Source organism: Astyanax mexicanus, chromosome 16 (genome assembly GCF_023375975.1).
Source record: "Astyanax mexicanus isolate ESR-SI-001 chromosome 16, AstMex3_surface, whole genome shotgun sequence".
Taxonomy (NCBI): Eukaryota; Metazoa; Chordata; class Actinopteri; order Characiformes; family Acestrorhamphidae; genus Astyanax; species Astyanax mexicanus.
In genome coordinates, this window is record NC_064423.1 from 12538621 (window position 1) to 12554733 (window position 16113).

At 38.2% G+C, this 16113-nt stretch overlaps 1 protein-coding gene across 1 annotated transcript in view; it reads right to left on the minus strand.

Moving 5' to 3' along the window:
- Nucleotides 1–16113, minus strand: part of ly75 (lymphocyte antigen 75) — a 45813-nt gene that overhangs the window by 20454 nt on the left and 9246 nt on the right. Inside the window, exons 3-15 of the mRNA XM_007237338.4 lie at nt 14643–14816; nt 12852–13007; nt 12319–12435; nt 9667–9810; nt 8561–8758; nt 7392–7537; nt 6165–6272; nt 5783–5871; nt 4684–4853; nt 4245–4450; nt 4005–4147; nt 1672–1753; nt 1493–1564 (exon numbers count right to left, since the gene is read on the minus strand). Coding sequence (XP_007237400.3) covers nt 1493–1564; nt 1672–1753; nt 4005–4147; nt 4245–4450; nt 4684–4853; nt 5783–5871; nt 6165–6272; nt 7392–7537; nt 8561–8758; nt 9667–9810; nt 12319–12435; nt 12852–13007; nt 14643–14816 — 1805 coding nt within the window. The remainder of the gene's footprint in view (nt 1–1492; nt 1565–1671; nt 1754–4004; nt 4148–4244; nt 4451–4683; nt 4854–5782; nt 5872–6164; nt 6273–7391; nt 7538–8560; nt 8759–9666; nt 9811–12318; nt 12436–12851; nt 13008–14642; nt 14817–16113) is intronic.

The window sequence follows — 16113 nt, forward strand, 5'->3', positions numbered from 1 at the left end:
TGATCATATTCACCATACCACTCAAAGAACAACTGAAAAATCGCCAATCACTGATCCTCTTACAAATATTACTTGGTAATGAATCATCATGCAGGGCTTGCGTATCGCACTCTGCATCATCTCTCATTATTAAATGCACTTCACTTTTTAGGATTCGACCACATTTAAATGCTGTGGAACTCCAAGCCCCAGCTGAGAGAGTCCAGTAATTCCCCTACAGAACCACACCTTTCGAGAGGGATATCCAGTTACTGCATTTTCAAAACCTAAAAGTCCGGACCAGAGTCTAATCCATTGTTGATGTGTTTGTAACATTGTGTACATTTTCTCTGGTTAGTTTTGGTTTCACTAAGGGCACTGAACAACTTTGCTATGTCATGTCATCATGACTCTTACTGCCTATGCTGCTGCGTCACACGGTTGCATGCTAAAAAGAGTCGGATTTAGGCACAACACTGCTTCCTTTATCTACCATCTTGTGTTTAGTTAGTGCCAATAGCCTGTCTCAATATAATACAACAATGCAACAATATAATTCAATATAGGACTTTTTTTTACTCAATACAGCCAAATCCTCTAGTATGCTGATGAAGCTCATCATGTCCTTAGTCTTGTTTAAATCCACTCAATGCAGGGCTGCCAAGTCCACCAAAAATCTCCAGCCCAAACCCAATCCAAAACCCTCCCTTCAGTAGCTTAAACTAGCCCAAAACCTATGTCTGACATGTTTGAAGCAAATGGCAAAATAACTATGAGTGTACGACAGTATTTTGTTTATGAGAGATTTATTATCAGTATTGCTATTCATCATAAAGTCATTAAGAATAATTTAACACTGTTTTATTAGTTATTTTATAACAGTTTTATATTTCAGTCAAGATCATTTTATAGTAATATAATTGGTAAAAAAAATACTTTTACTGTCCTTTTCTTGCCCCTCCTGAACGCTCCTCTCTCCTCTTATTTTTTTTATTTGTCTTGTAATTTCTGGTTACAAGGAAGATTGATTTAAGTGTATACTTCTACATGTTTGCCTGCCGTGTTGAAAAGTAACATCCAAGGCGACACCCACTTTTTTGTGTTTTTTGGTGGCAGCGGTCATTTTAAAAAGTAGCCCAAAATGAAAAACAGCAAACCTGGCAACTCTGACTCAGTGATGCTTTTTTCATTGCCATGTACTGTCAGATGAAATCCTGTGCAAGGCATGGCATGAATGTGTCTGAGAGCTCTGAGCATTGATTGGCTGACATTCGCTGTGGGCGACTAATTGATTGAAATCTCTTATGCTCATTTCCAATAAGCCAAACATCCATTTGGATGCCAGTAATAAGAACATCCATCCTTTTAGCTCTCGATAAAGGAGTGTCAACACCATTTACATTATTTATATTCAGACACACAGTATAAAACCATTCACACTACAATAGGAAACATGCAACTGTGATGAGGGTGTTCAGGGTTAGAGTGAGTTTCTGGGTGTGTTTAAATTTACCTTAAATGCGGTACAGTCTCGGTTATAATCATCATCTTCATGAAACTCTTGTGGAAACATGGTCATGGACACCTGCAAAAATCATCATCAAAAAAAATAAAAAATTAAAATACCACAAAACTAAAACACAAAAGCACACAGTGAAGTGTGAAAGTTTCAGTGTTCCTGTGTTAACTCACAGGTCGGCCATCGCTCCACTCCCAGCTGTTGTCATTGTTTGGATTTCGCCGGTTAAATCCGACCCAAAAGAAGCGATCATCACTGCACACAACCACAAGCACAAAAATACAAAACAATTGTTTTGTATGTCACTATAAAATCCTAAACAGACCAAACCTCTCCAATCAGAGACTGTTTAAAAAAAAAAAACAATAAAAATGTTATATCAGCAGGCAACAACCAGATCAATCATCAGCTTATTAATTCAGACGAGTAAAGCTAAATTATTAGTTTACTTTAATTAAGCTAAACACATTTTACCAAATCCATTTTAATCTAAATCAGTTACTGTATTTTAAATATGTTTTTATATGAAAAATTCTAGATGTCATTTTCTCTGTCACTGATAATGGGCCCTATCTTATACCTGGCACATGTTGCGAAGCTCATTGCTATCTCAAACCCACCGACAGTCTATTTTTACGCTTTCCACCTGTGTCGTTTAAATACAAACATAGTTTGTGAATATATCTACGCTGATGGGTGTGGTGGTCTGGAAGTGAGGTGTGTTCAGAAAAATTTCTGCCTTATTGCTAATATGGGAATGGAGAACATAGGTGCACCAAGTGCTGGACGATATGGCCAAAATTTATATTACGATATATTCCTTAAATTTCGGTCGATACAATATAATTTCGATATCGATATAAATACTTTGAAGGCCTCAGAAAACTGCTAAGAAGCCCTGCAATCCCTGCAGCACTGCGAATTTAAATTATTATATAACTGTGTATCTATCTATCTATCTATCTATCTATCTATCTATCTATCTATCTATCTAATGGAAATCTGTACCTACTACTGTCTGAAATTTTTATTGAAGTTTGAAACCTCCTTTCACAAAAACTTTACTACTTTAGAAATAAAAGTAGTCAAAATAAATCAATGCTCAATATTATTTGCATATAGCAAAATAATAACATGACATCCCTGTCAAACATAAGCCTATATAACTATTACCAATAAAAATATAAATTACAACGGAGGCAGAACTTCTTATTCTTTGTGAACAAATTTAACAGATTAAAACAAAAGTGTTTCAACTAGGATATAGAATACAAGAAGCCTTTATATACATAAAAGCAACAAGATTTTCCCGTCAAATAAACAAACCTACAGGCTTTATCAACTATGAATAACTTAGTTACAACATAAGCTATAGAAGTGCTTCAGTCAGTATAAGAAAAATATTGTATGTAGTGGAGTTGCTTGAAGTGGTGGAACAGATTAGATGTATTAACATTACCGCTGCTGGTCGGCTGCACTCTCCGGCACAATTTGCAGCAAAGCGGCAAGGGAGCGGACCCGCGGCCGAGCGAGCGGACCCGCGGCCGAGCGAGCGGACCCGCGGCCGGCCTCGAGGACCTGCGAGCGGACCCGCGGCCGGCCTCGAGGACCTGCGAGCGGACCCGCGGCCGGCCTCGAGGACCCGCGGCCGAGCGAGCGGACCCGAGGCCGGCCTCGAGGACCCGCGGCCGGCCTCGAGGATCCGGGGCCGACCGAACCGAGTCTACCTTAGCCTTGGATCCGCTCGTCCCGGCTCCGTTTGGCTCCAGCGCGAGACATTTTTGCTGCTTGGCGAAGCGGACCCGAGCCTAGCCATTTTAATCTAGCCTTGCCTAGCCTAGCCTGTTTGGCTACGTGCCTGTGTGGTTACGTCATCACGCACTGACGTAGCCCAGCTACGGGGGCTGAATGTGTTGAGCTCTGTGGCGAGCTGACGCCAGTAAAAAACGCCTGTCCGTGATTCTGTAAATAATACATATCGATATACCAAAAAATGATATCACCGTTATTGAAACCTTTCTTATCGCGATAAATACCGATATCGAATTATTGTCCAGGCCTAGGTGCACCACTAACATTCATTGCTATCTTGGCAACACAGGTACACCACTCCTCTGCTCGTTACACACGCACATAAGAACATGCAGCAGTGCATGAACCCAACTTTTACATTAACAATAAATAGAATACTAAATAAAATACCTGCACTGTTAAGAATCAAATGTGCCAAAGTCAGAGCTCACCTGGCTCTTAAAGGGAACGGCAAGTAAGACACGCTGATTGGTTTATTACATGTTATGCCCAAAACACACCAACTATTAATTGTTGTTGTGGAAATGTACAAGGAACCTCATTAAACCTATATTATTAATGATATTAAAATAGGAGTGTAAAATAACATGTGTCATGCTGCTTTCAAAAAAGCAAAAAAGCTGAATTTCAACAGAACTGATAACTCCATATGTAAAACCTGCAGGCTGGTGTGTGTGTGTTTGTTGGGAGGTACCTAATGGAGTCTCTGAGGATGTTATGTAGTCCGGTCATCTCGTTTAGCTCAGTGAAGCTGGGCAGATGAGCTCCCAGAGCCTCACAGAACAGCTCGGCTTCCTCCCAGGAGCGCTTTCGGCTCAGTCGCTCCTCGTGGAACACCTGTAACAGGTACATAACATGTAATTACTCCACCTGTCTGGCAACGACGTTTAACCAGGTCTAGCACTTCCACAAAAGCAGGGACAGGTCCACCCACCTTATAGCAGTACTTCATGCCATCTCTGGAGACCCATCCCTGAGGGCAGGTGGCGTTGATGTTGGGCTCCTCTGGAGCCGGTACAGGTGGGGCAGGAGATACAAGTCTTTTACAGATACTCCCAGCTTTAAACACTGTGCAGTTTTTCACAAACCACTGACCCAATGGACTCGCTGTGGACATCACCGCACATCCTCCTGTATTAGCTGCAGTAAACGCAGTAACACAGGTTTAGGGATTAAGACTTAATCGTCAATTAATAACATAATGGAAAATTGTCTTTGATAATCTGCTACACACACACACACACATACAAACACACACAGCTGTAGTAGCTTTTATTCTTCTAGGAAACCTTTCTATAGGATCTGAAGGTATACATTGTTGTGCATTGAATCTCTAGTACACATTCTAACGTACAGTAGGCGGCATGTCTAACCTGGTTCTGGCCATCTCCAGTTTGTATAGGTGACTCTGTCCTTCTGTTCAGACGGGCTGAACCACTGGTACTCTCCTGTTCCTTTAGAGTCCTGAAGCCCAGTCCAAAAGAACAGCGACTCACTGCCAATATGCTCCTTCAGCAGACTGTTAATGAACGCCTGCTCAAATCTATAAACACAAGCGCAAAAACAGGACCATTAAAGCCTACACTTTGCTCTTTATTTCCTAGAATATCCTTTTCTCCACAGTCAAACAATAAAACAATTAAAGATTTATCTCCATTACAAATTGCTGGTAATACTCTACTTGATTGCTCTTTCCATCATCATATTTATAATAATCAAATCAATACATTTTTATTTTGCCAAATTGTCAAAACTGTGGCCAGACAATGTGCTATTAGGCACTGTGCAACAGTCAGATTGTCAATATATGGTGGATTAACTCTGGTTTTTAATCACAGTTTTCATGCACGTTGGCATGTTCTCCTCCACCAGTCTTACATACTGCTTTTGGATAACTTTATTTCACTCCAGGTGCAAAAATTCAAGCAGTTCAGCTTGGTTTGATAGCTTGTGATCATCCATCTTCCTCTTGATTATATTCCAGAGGTTTTCAATTTGGTAAAATCAATTAAAACTCATCTGTATACAGAAATTTTGCAAAATCATCAAATTAATTGTATAATTAAATAGGGTCAGATAAGTTGAAGTGAGTTACTGAACTAAATTTTGGGGGGGAAGTGAAAGAGTAAATGACAAAAAGATAAAGTAAGATAAAAAAAAAATAATGCAGATTAAAAGAAACAGAGCATGAAGCAAATGAAAGTGAAAGAATGCAAACAACAACATGAACAAACAAGACAGGAAGAGTGAGAGTGAGAGAGAGAGAGAGAGAGAGAGAGTGATGAGTGCAAATAAGGTGAAAAAACAAAAGCATGAAAAAAAGATCTTGTGTCGGTCTCACAGCAAGAGAGCAAGAGAGAGAGAAAAAGAGAGAGAGAGAGAGAGAGGGATGGAGTCTGATGAATAACGTGAATGATATCTGAGCAGGTCTGTTGCTTAACAGACTTGGTTGACTAATGATTGATCGGTCACCTGTTATTGATGATGAGTTTACAGCTGTTTTTGTAGGAGACTTCCCGAGTGTCAATCTTATAGCAGGCGTTCCCATGTCTCCTCCAGTCCTATACACACACACACACACAAATTACATTATTATCCCTTTGTCTGAATGTCTGATTATTCTTAAAAATAAAAAAGATCATTGATTACTATGCTGTTACGCTCTTATTAACATTATATTATCATTTTATTAGGAGAATAAAAATTTGTAACATTTTAAATGTTTGGCAATAATATTGTTTATTGCTATTAGACCTGTAACAATACATCATTTAAACATGCAGTTCTTGTAACAGGCAAAATTCTCCCAGCATCTCATCTCATTTCCTGTTCACTCAGAAACCCATTGACTCACCCCGTCCTGCGGACAGCCCTCGTCTGCAGCGCTCTCGTTTACAGTGCCGTTCTTCTTACACACGAAGGGGCTCGCTGAGGTGCATGGTGATACAAACCATACGTGGTCCTGGTGGTGGGGGGGTGAGGGGTAAGGAGGGGAGAAGGCCAGAGAGTAGATATGCTCAATGTACTGTACTCACACTTTACACTTTACCCTGATCACCCCCTGGTAATATACCAGTAACACCATTTTATCTTATAGTGATACATGTGTAATTATAATAAAATGACACACATCTCTGAGTATATTGTTGATTTCATCAGTTCTTAAAAAAAAAACATACAGAAAAATTGCTCCTTTAATTAGTGTTATTAGGAGTGGTGGGTGGAAATTTGTAATTCTCGTTTCTGACATGGATGATACTGTAAAAATTCCTTTCAGACCCGTCAACACGTAGCTACAAATTTTGTTTGTGGTTAGCAGCAATGCTAATTGAGCAAACTACTTATGGATGCTATATTCCTCCGCTTCATTTTCCTCCAAATGGTCGACACACTGTCACTGTGCTGAAGACTCTCACTCTCTTCATATATACATTACACTCATCATCCATAACATTATAAATCACCTACTTGTTCCTGTTTTCATTGTAGCTGGTTTTAAAATTACCCCAACAAAATGAATCCCAAACTTCTGTAATTATCATCTGATAAATTGAAATATCGCTGCTTTTGTTCTTTAAATAAAAACAGTGTGAAAGGTTCAATTCAATAGCAAGACTCATTATGAATTACAGATACTTTCATGCAATGAGGAAAAATAAATCCTGTATAGAAGAAAAATCGCGTCAATAGTAGTTTAGTTTGCATCAATGCATCAATAGTAGTTTTATAATCACACTTTTTTGTGCCTAGAAATTACCACTACTAGTTGAGTGTACCGGTAATTTAAATCACTATTTAAATTGTAGTATTTAATTAGCTTTAAAAATCTGCCGCAAATAATGCATTCATTAAATATTGTGTATCAGGAAATTGTCTTCATGATGCAATATTCTAACCATATTGCCCAGCCCTAAACTGAGGGGTCACAAAATATTTTTTTAAATATCAAAATCACACAGCAACTGAACAAATAATAAAATAAACAGTACTTCAATAACTGGAGACCTTCTGTTGTGTAAACTATAACTCCACTCTGCAGCTGAACATGTTAAAGCTGAGTAACAGTGGATTGGCAGCTTACCGTCTTCACACAGCTGTCTGTGGTGGAGGAGAGCAGTGGAGGCTGGGTCCGCCCCCAGTACGTAAAAGACACGTTAGTCCCGTCCTCCCACTTAAACAGATCCGTGTTCTTAACAGCCTTCAGACCAATCCAAACATTGCTGACTGCTGCAGGGCACAAACACACACACACACACACACACACACAACTCATATAAAATACAAATAAAAACATAAAGTAAATTTTTAGTTAAGAATTAGTGAATGCCATTGACATTTAAAATGGTTAATGTACATATATGCTTATAACTGCATTGCTGAGGCCAACATAAACATTTATACTACAAATGTAGAAATGTTGGCATACATCATTGCAGTATGTAGAGGTGGGCAATATGGCCCTGAAATAATATCACAATATTTCATGGTATTTTAGTGAAAACGATACTCTTGGTGATTTGACAAAACACTGAATAAAAAAATGATTTCAAAAATATACTACTGCAATAAAATGAAAATGTAATTTTATTATTGCACACAATATGATATGGCACACCCCTGACTGAGATATAAAAAAGACAAGAATTTTATCCTATTTTTAACAGAAATCATTGATCCAGAATGTCATTATACTAATAATGCTCTCCAAATATCTCCATTCATCCAGGATTAAAGTAAAATAAATGATACTGGACAGATGTAATCTGTTTTTAGTAGATATATAATGGGAAATAAGAACAGTGTAAATTCTTCTTTTCCTAAAAACTGAAAAAAGCAGTACCCTCATGTGATATTTAGGGGTAGGTGGTATGTCACAAAATTTCAGGGTATAATATTGTTCACGATATTCAAAAATGTTGGCAATATTATTGCTGATGTTTCAAACATTACATCTGAATTAATTAAATTAGCTTTATGCTGCAACCTAATATTTTATGAATTTAAAACAATGCGAATTCATTCTGCTGTAAAAAAAAAGGAAAGAAAATCTTGTATCTGCATTTTACAGCATGAAAAAAACCCTCATAACTTTTGTTGGAATTATTGAAAAAAAAAGCAACATTTGACCAACATTATCAGCATTTGAGCAGAACCACAATGTCCATGTTTCCCCCCCCCCCCCCTTTCACTGTATACACTCTACTCTGGTGTCTCGTGTGTGTGTGTGTGTGTGTGTGTGTGTGTGCATACCACTGAAGTCAGTGTTGAGCAGCTCGACATCCCCCAGGCTGTGGATGCTGGCCAACTGAGCTCCATTCTCCAGACACACCTTCTGGGCATCAGCATATGTCTTATACATGCTGCTCTCATTACCATACAGCTTATAGCAAAATCCCCCCTGCGGGGTCCAGCCGTCATCACACACCGTTGATTTATACATCATTTTATCTGCAAAAAGACACAATCCAATTAGAAAATGACTTAAACCCTATTTCTCGCACTATAAGGCACACTATTCATTGTCTATTTTCATACATAATGCGCACCTGATTATAAGGTGCATTATACAACACTAGTAAGGAAAAGGGGTGTCACCAAGTTTTCTTTTTAATTCAGCAGGTCTCGTCGCTGGGCGGGTGGGGGCTGGCTAACTAAAAGCTAAGCAAAGCAAACAAAACTGTAATTCTTAGAAGAAAAAAAAAATCTTTCAAAGTCAAACAAGCACTGGTTGTTAATCTACACAGAATTTTAGGGTGAATAAAGTGCTTACCACTAGCGCTGGTAAATGCCATCCAACAGCTACACTGAGAAACCCTGAGTGTTCCAGTAAGCCAGGGCGATATCAGCTAGCGGTCTGTTCCACATAACTTGTTTTAATACGGTAATCGTGCAGGCTACAGTCCAATATACTCGCCTTTGAACAGTGAAAAAGCTAACGCTTATTGCGGTTAGCGGCTAATGCTAATGCTGCTCCAGCAGGGCTAGCTGGGGTAAGCAGCAGAGTTATACTTAGCAGAGTTAGCAGCTAATGCTAATACTGCTGCAGCCCAAGTGCTGAAGAACTAAACTGAAACTCCTGTATAAATTCTGCATTTCAGCGGAGTGGCGTTATCTCTCCTTGCAACCTTACTGGTAAAATTCATTTATAAGGCGCGCTGACGATGTTGGGGAAATGAAAGGATTTTAAGTGTGCCTTATAGTACAAAAAATTTGGTACACAAACACTTAAATGCACAACTACACACTAACACAATTCACAACTTCAAGAATATACAAATACACATTCACTCAATTTACACAATACTTCTATAAATCTATATTTCCCTCCATTACTGAGCGCTGTGTGTGTGGCGCACCTGCAGCTTCGGCAGTCTGAGTGCTGTTCTCCATCTTCTCGCAGATGTACGGCAACCTTGACTCACAAGTCTCCCGGTCAAACTTCCTGTTGGGGCGTAAAACTCCACAGTCTGATGCCAGCAAAAGGGACTCGGAGAGTGACTCTAAAAAAAATAACAAAACATTAGTTTTCTCAATTAATTTTACAGGTAGTGGGAGCAATAAACCATTGGAAATACTAAGCATTAATAACAGTGCTGTAGGGATGCAGCTGGAGTGTCAATGTAATCATAAAGGTGTCCTTAAATTATTTTTATTTTTTTTGTATTTCTTTGTTGAGTTTAATTATTAAGAGTTTGGTTAGATGGAAATGATATACTGTTAAATCTCAGACAAATATAATTAAACACAACCAAAAACAAACAAGGGAATTCCAAAGCCCCAAAACTGTTACATAACAGTCTTGAGCAGGATAATAATCACCCACAGACAGCAAGGATTTCCCAGGACTTTCTTTGCAAGAGGGCAACACTTCCTTGGTCTGTTGCCAGATTTATCGCAAACCAAGCATTTAACAAAATGTAAACCATTATAGGTAGCTCAAAAAAATTTGGCTGCTTATGGACAAGCAGTTAATGCATCTGTGTAAGCAGAATTAGTTTGGTATCATCATGTACTTTTAAGATATAACAAATTGTGTGGGGCAAAACCTTTTTTTTTAATTATCAAAATATATAATTAATATGAGGCTATTTAACTTACCACATTGCGAAAACATTTTTAGGGCCCAAGTATCTACTTTCACATGAGCCATTAACCACCAGGGTACAGTGTGTTCTTAAAAAATATTCTAAGCTGGACAAAGGGCCCCCTTAAAACAAGCGAAAATTGCATTTTATGGCTACTGTTAAAAGGGGTTAAGTGACCTACCAGGATGCCAGCTTCAGCAACCTACAGGATCTACAGGCCCAGCTGTAATAACGGTGGGTGAATGTGCTGCAGGATGCCCAACCATATCTTATTTTGTATCCAAGCTAGTGGTGCCCAACAGCTTACTAGAGTCAGTTTTCACCATTATACTTATCCTTTCATTCCAATATTGTAATAGCTTACATGTACAGCATCATCAATACATTTATACACATAAAGCTTAATTTTATTTCTATTATTTCAGAAACGAGTGGAAAACAATAAATGCATTCTATGGAATCTTAAAAATAACCACCATGACGTTCTTAGAAAAACAAAACAATCGAAGCATTAACACTAATTTCTTATTATATTCTCCTCCCAATACACAAAAGTATATATGCATCAAAATATTAGGGTTATGTTTCTGTAAGGATACATTCTATCATTTATAAAATAAAAAAAATAATTCCAGTCAGACCAACTTTTTTTATACAAACATTTAAAAACAGTCCATATAAGTTATGTTCCTACACCCCTAGTAATTAACCAATCTTTAAAAAAATTGAATAAAAAAATTGAGAGATGGTGCCCTGTCACCCCTGCTGCCCTTTATCAAAAATATGAGACATCCTCTCTCAAATACATAAAGACGCTATTGAAACAGCTGACTTGTTATTCAAACGCAGTGCGTACACACGTCCACATAAACACTGACCTCAAGCCAACAGAGGCTCATTGTCTTCTGGGACAGAATAACACACCAACACCACAGAAAGATGGGGCTGCTCCATCTCGGGCCATAAACAATAGAAGGTTCTGTCTGCTATTTAACAACAGCTTACGATAGCGTAGCTTAACATGCTATAAACTCAGCAGCTCAGTGTCTAAATGTAAACCGCAGCAGGATGTGTACAGGTGCACAAAGCTGAAGAAACCGATCTAACCCAACCCTGATTTCGTCCAAGTTAAGGCTGCACAATATTGAGAAAAATGATGCTGTAATAAATTGATGGCCCTCAATATATATTGCAATATACAGAAATATTATGAAATCAATGATCCAAACATGCAATGATACTAATAATGCAATCTGTGCATCAATGATTGGAGTAAAATAAATGGTAAAAGGTAGGTATAATCAATATACTGGTACACACGGTCACCAGATACACCATATATACATATAGTATATTTCCAACTCTAAATAATACATTCTAATGATAAAATTAAATTCCGAAATGTTAAAAATATAAATATTCATTACATTTTTGTTGTTTTAACAGGGTAATTGCTTATGCTACTCATAAGCAATTACCCTCGGTTATGCTACATTTTTCTCATTATGTTAGTTGCATTTAATGGTTTTAAAATGATATTAATATCATTTATGGCAATAATTTCTGTTACGATATATCACAAAAAATTATCATTAATAATTCTAATTAATTGTTTTATATCTTATGCTAGAGATTCAGACATCACTGTTATTATCTGGTTCTCTGTGTTTGAAAGATGTGTGCTCTGTGCGTGATTCTAATATGATGTATTGGCCTATTCTACTCTGCTGCCATGCTTATTTGCATAACAGTGAAATTTGCTGAATTTTGCTGAATGCTTGGTGAGGCTGACCTCGATGCAACGCAACCCATCATGCATTGCAGCGTGCGGCAGCTCTTTCCACTATAATAAATAAGATGCAACATTAATAGGATGCTGTGAAATCCCAGCGTAATTTCTTACGACACTTATGCCGTAAATACCTGCATTCCATGGGATGTACGCCAGGGGTGATCCATCTGACCACTGCCAGCCCTGCAACCAGTCCAGCCTGTTTAGCCCAATCCACAGCTTCTCTGGTAGCTCACTACCTGCATTAACTGCAAAAACACAGTCCAGTTAATGCTGAGTTTAAGAACTAATGTTATAATGTCACCCAAAACATTACAGTAGCTTTAAATAAAATAGACATAAATGTAAAATAACAGCTGAACAGCAGCTACAGGTGGAGCAAACATGCTGTGGCAAAACACAGGATGTTAGCAAAGACAGCAGCACCTGCTTACAACACTGAAATGTAGCACAAGTGAAACAGAAAATGCTGAGAGAAACTGTGCGGTTCTCACAGACACAAACTCACGTTTAGAAAACAACTCACTGTATACATGAAAACCATTCTTTAATCTGTAATATAAAAGATAAATATTCTTCCTACTGCTGAGAATTTACAAACCCATCACACAGAGCTGTCTAGTGAATGAGCTGTGAGTGCAGAACATAATGAGTTAATATTTACAGATCTGCAAATCCTCTGAGCTTGATACGCTGAGCAGGTCTCCGCCCTGAGTTCGACAGGAATCCCGAGCCTCGTGCCAGGTTACCAACGCTGTGGAGATCACCTGGTAACAACGACCGTTCCTGGAGATGTTCCATAGGGCACCACACCCCTCCTCTGAGAGAGAGAGAGAGCGAGAGAGAGAAATGAGTCTCCTGTTTGTTGTCTGATAAATTGGTCTGGTTTTGGTTATGTGAGAATAATTTTTTGTGATTAATTAATATCACATATTGTATTAATGACAATGGGAGAAATTGAGGAAAAATTTCCTGTGTATTTTTATAGCGTAATATAAATCACAGTAGAAAAAAAGTATTGCAATTTCATTAATTTTTTTGCAGTATCATGCAGCTCTAGTTTGGCAAATTGAAGTTAAAACTGTTATAATAATATCAATAAATCATCAATAAATTACTTTTATACAAAATGAATTATTTGCTAGGTTGTCTCTGCTGCCAAAAAGCAAAAAAGATTGCCAACAAACATCAAACTTTTATATTTATTTAAACGCTTCAACAGCTTCAAGGTTCACGAAACAAATTAGTATTGGCCTTTCACAATACAATATCACCACAATACATTGGCCATAATAAAACGATATCACGATGCTGTGATTCTGTGATCCACCATATATCACAAGACAATTCTCTACGATCCTCTTAAATTAACCAACACCAGAAATTAAGAATTTATTGGCTTCAAAGAATTTGACAACCAATATTCGTTACTGTAAGTTTACCCTAATTATCTGATTAGCGCCACCTTGTGAAGTAATAAAGCATTACGCTAGTCAAATTGTGAGTCAAATTGGGGGGTGAGTCTTAAGGTCGATTCATACTTCTGCGTCAAACCTACGCTGCACATAGCCCTGTACCCTACCCCGATGCACACTTCCCTATAAATGTAACTACTGTATTTTTGCACAATAAGGCACACTTAAAATCCTTAAATTATCCTTTAATGCGCCTTATAAACCGGTGCACCTTATTTGTGAATTCTACCAGTCCGGTATTAAGGAGCAATAAAGCCACTCCGTTGAAGTGCAGTCTTATAAAGGAATTTCAGTGAATTTTTTTTAGCACCCAGGCTGGAGAAGTATTATTTTTATCATTATTAGCTACGCTAAAACTCTGGAAATCTAAGCTTACTGTAAGTAAACAGAAGCGCTTTACTCACCCAAATAAACAGTTTTCGGGAGAGAAATCTGTGTAGATTAACAACCAGTGCTTGTTTGACTTAAAAAGAAAATGTTTTGTTTAAAGAATTACAGTTTTGTTTACTTAGGTGCCCCCAGCAGCGAGACCTGCTAAAATTAGAAGGGAAAAATGGCGACACCCTTGTTCCTTACTTTTGTCGCTTAAAGGTTTCATTCCATTGTTTTTTTTCCATTAATTTTAAAATGTCTAGTTGTGGTCTTTAAAATGAATGATTGCCATGGGAGTCGTTTTTTTCTGTTAAAACTTAGAGAGACCTATAGTATTTCACAAAGAACAAGAAAATGCTGTTAATGCCCACACCTTACTGCCTTCCCGATTTAAACTGCAGAGCAAGGCAGAGTCACAGACGCACGCACGCAGAAATATAAACGAGACCGGCTGCGTAGGGTGCATGTACAGGCTATACCATAGGCAATAAGTTGACTCTTCCCCTAAATGTATTCAAATCAGGGGGTCCAATTTTATAAGGTAAAACCTATTAATAAACATACATTTTCTGTCCCTGACCTTTACAGATAAAAACCCAGCAACTCACCATATTTTAGACAGGTTCCCCACTGCTGATCCTGATCATAGCTGTCTTTAGTAGAACACCAGTCTGGAGGATGGACATCATCAGCAGGGAGGCAGCGGTGGTGCCACGTCCCGTTATACAGGAAGGGGAACTTACAGGGCGCTCCTAAAGAGTTACCACCACTAGTGTGCATCACTGAGAACAGAAAATTAAAATACAAAATCATACATACATACATACAACCCAATACAACACAAAACAAAAAATAATACCTGTAACATACTGTTTATTAAAACTATTTATTTATATTCTTTGGCATGACTGGAGTTTTATATAGGGTTGTGGCTTATTTTACTGTCAGGAGTATGTATAATATAAAACAATAAGGCTTTAAATGAAGGCTTTCATTAATACAGGGCAGGGGTCAGCAATTAAGTTTGGCCGTCAGATATTTTCCAAGCCATTAAGTGGGGTTCCGAAAAAAAAAAAATCTGCTTTGAAAGATGAAGTGTAATGGGATGGAGCGCTACAGACTAGTAGCTCTCCAGCCCAGAGGGAACTGCAGAACAGTTGATCTCAGAGCAGGTAAACCAAAGAAGAAAGGGAAAAAAGCCGATACACTTTCGGGAATTGGGACACGGCTGGGAAAAAAAACGCCCTTACAAGGAGATAGGGAGCCCAACAATGAGAGGAGAAACGAGAACGGGTGAAAAACTAAAGTCACGCCAAGCGCGACAGAAAGACAAAAGATGAGTAAAGAGGTTTTAACACGGCTTTCTTTTCAATTTAAAATATTTGAAATAGTTCTGCAAATGGATATCATTTTACAATGTTTTCATTATTAAAGTATTAAAATAGCAGTTTTCAGTCTGCTGTTAACAAATAAAACATTCCAAATTTCCAAATAAGCATATATAGTATTCCTTAAGCTACAGTATCAAAAGTATTCAAAAGGGCTATACTGCTCCTGGAGGATTCTGGGCTTGAGCCATCGATCAACTGCGTGATCTCATTCATTCTTTTCTGAGTGAATAAACACAAAAGCTTACAGGGGCACCAACCCCTAATTTTTTACCGACTTCACCATCAGCTCATATTTTAAAATGGCTAAAAAATGGGAGTGGTACTGGGTGATGTATGGGTTTAGAGACAGGACAGGAGGGAGAGCTGATTGGCTGAGCTGCAGCAGCATGTATGGGTGCCTCTGATAGCGGTGAGACGCAGATGGTTGGACGTAAGCAGGGAGGGAAGCATTATTGTTTGACTGATCTGCATATTGTGTTTGCCTAAAAATCATCTTCGCCTAAAGCACAGTTGAACCTGAGAGGGCGCTGCAAAGGCGTTTTTTTTTTTTAAGATAAAAAACGAAAAGACCGGTATGTTTCATTACTTCAAAAAGAACAAAATGGATAAAAGCTTAAAGAGCCACTAAAGCCTAAACCACATTTTTTCCGTTTGCTGTTTTTTTTTTTCTTCTATTTTACTTTTAGGA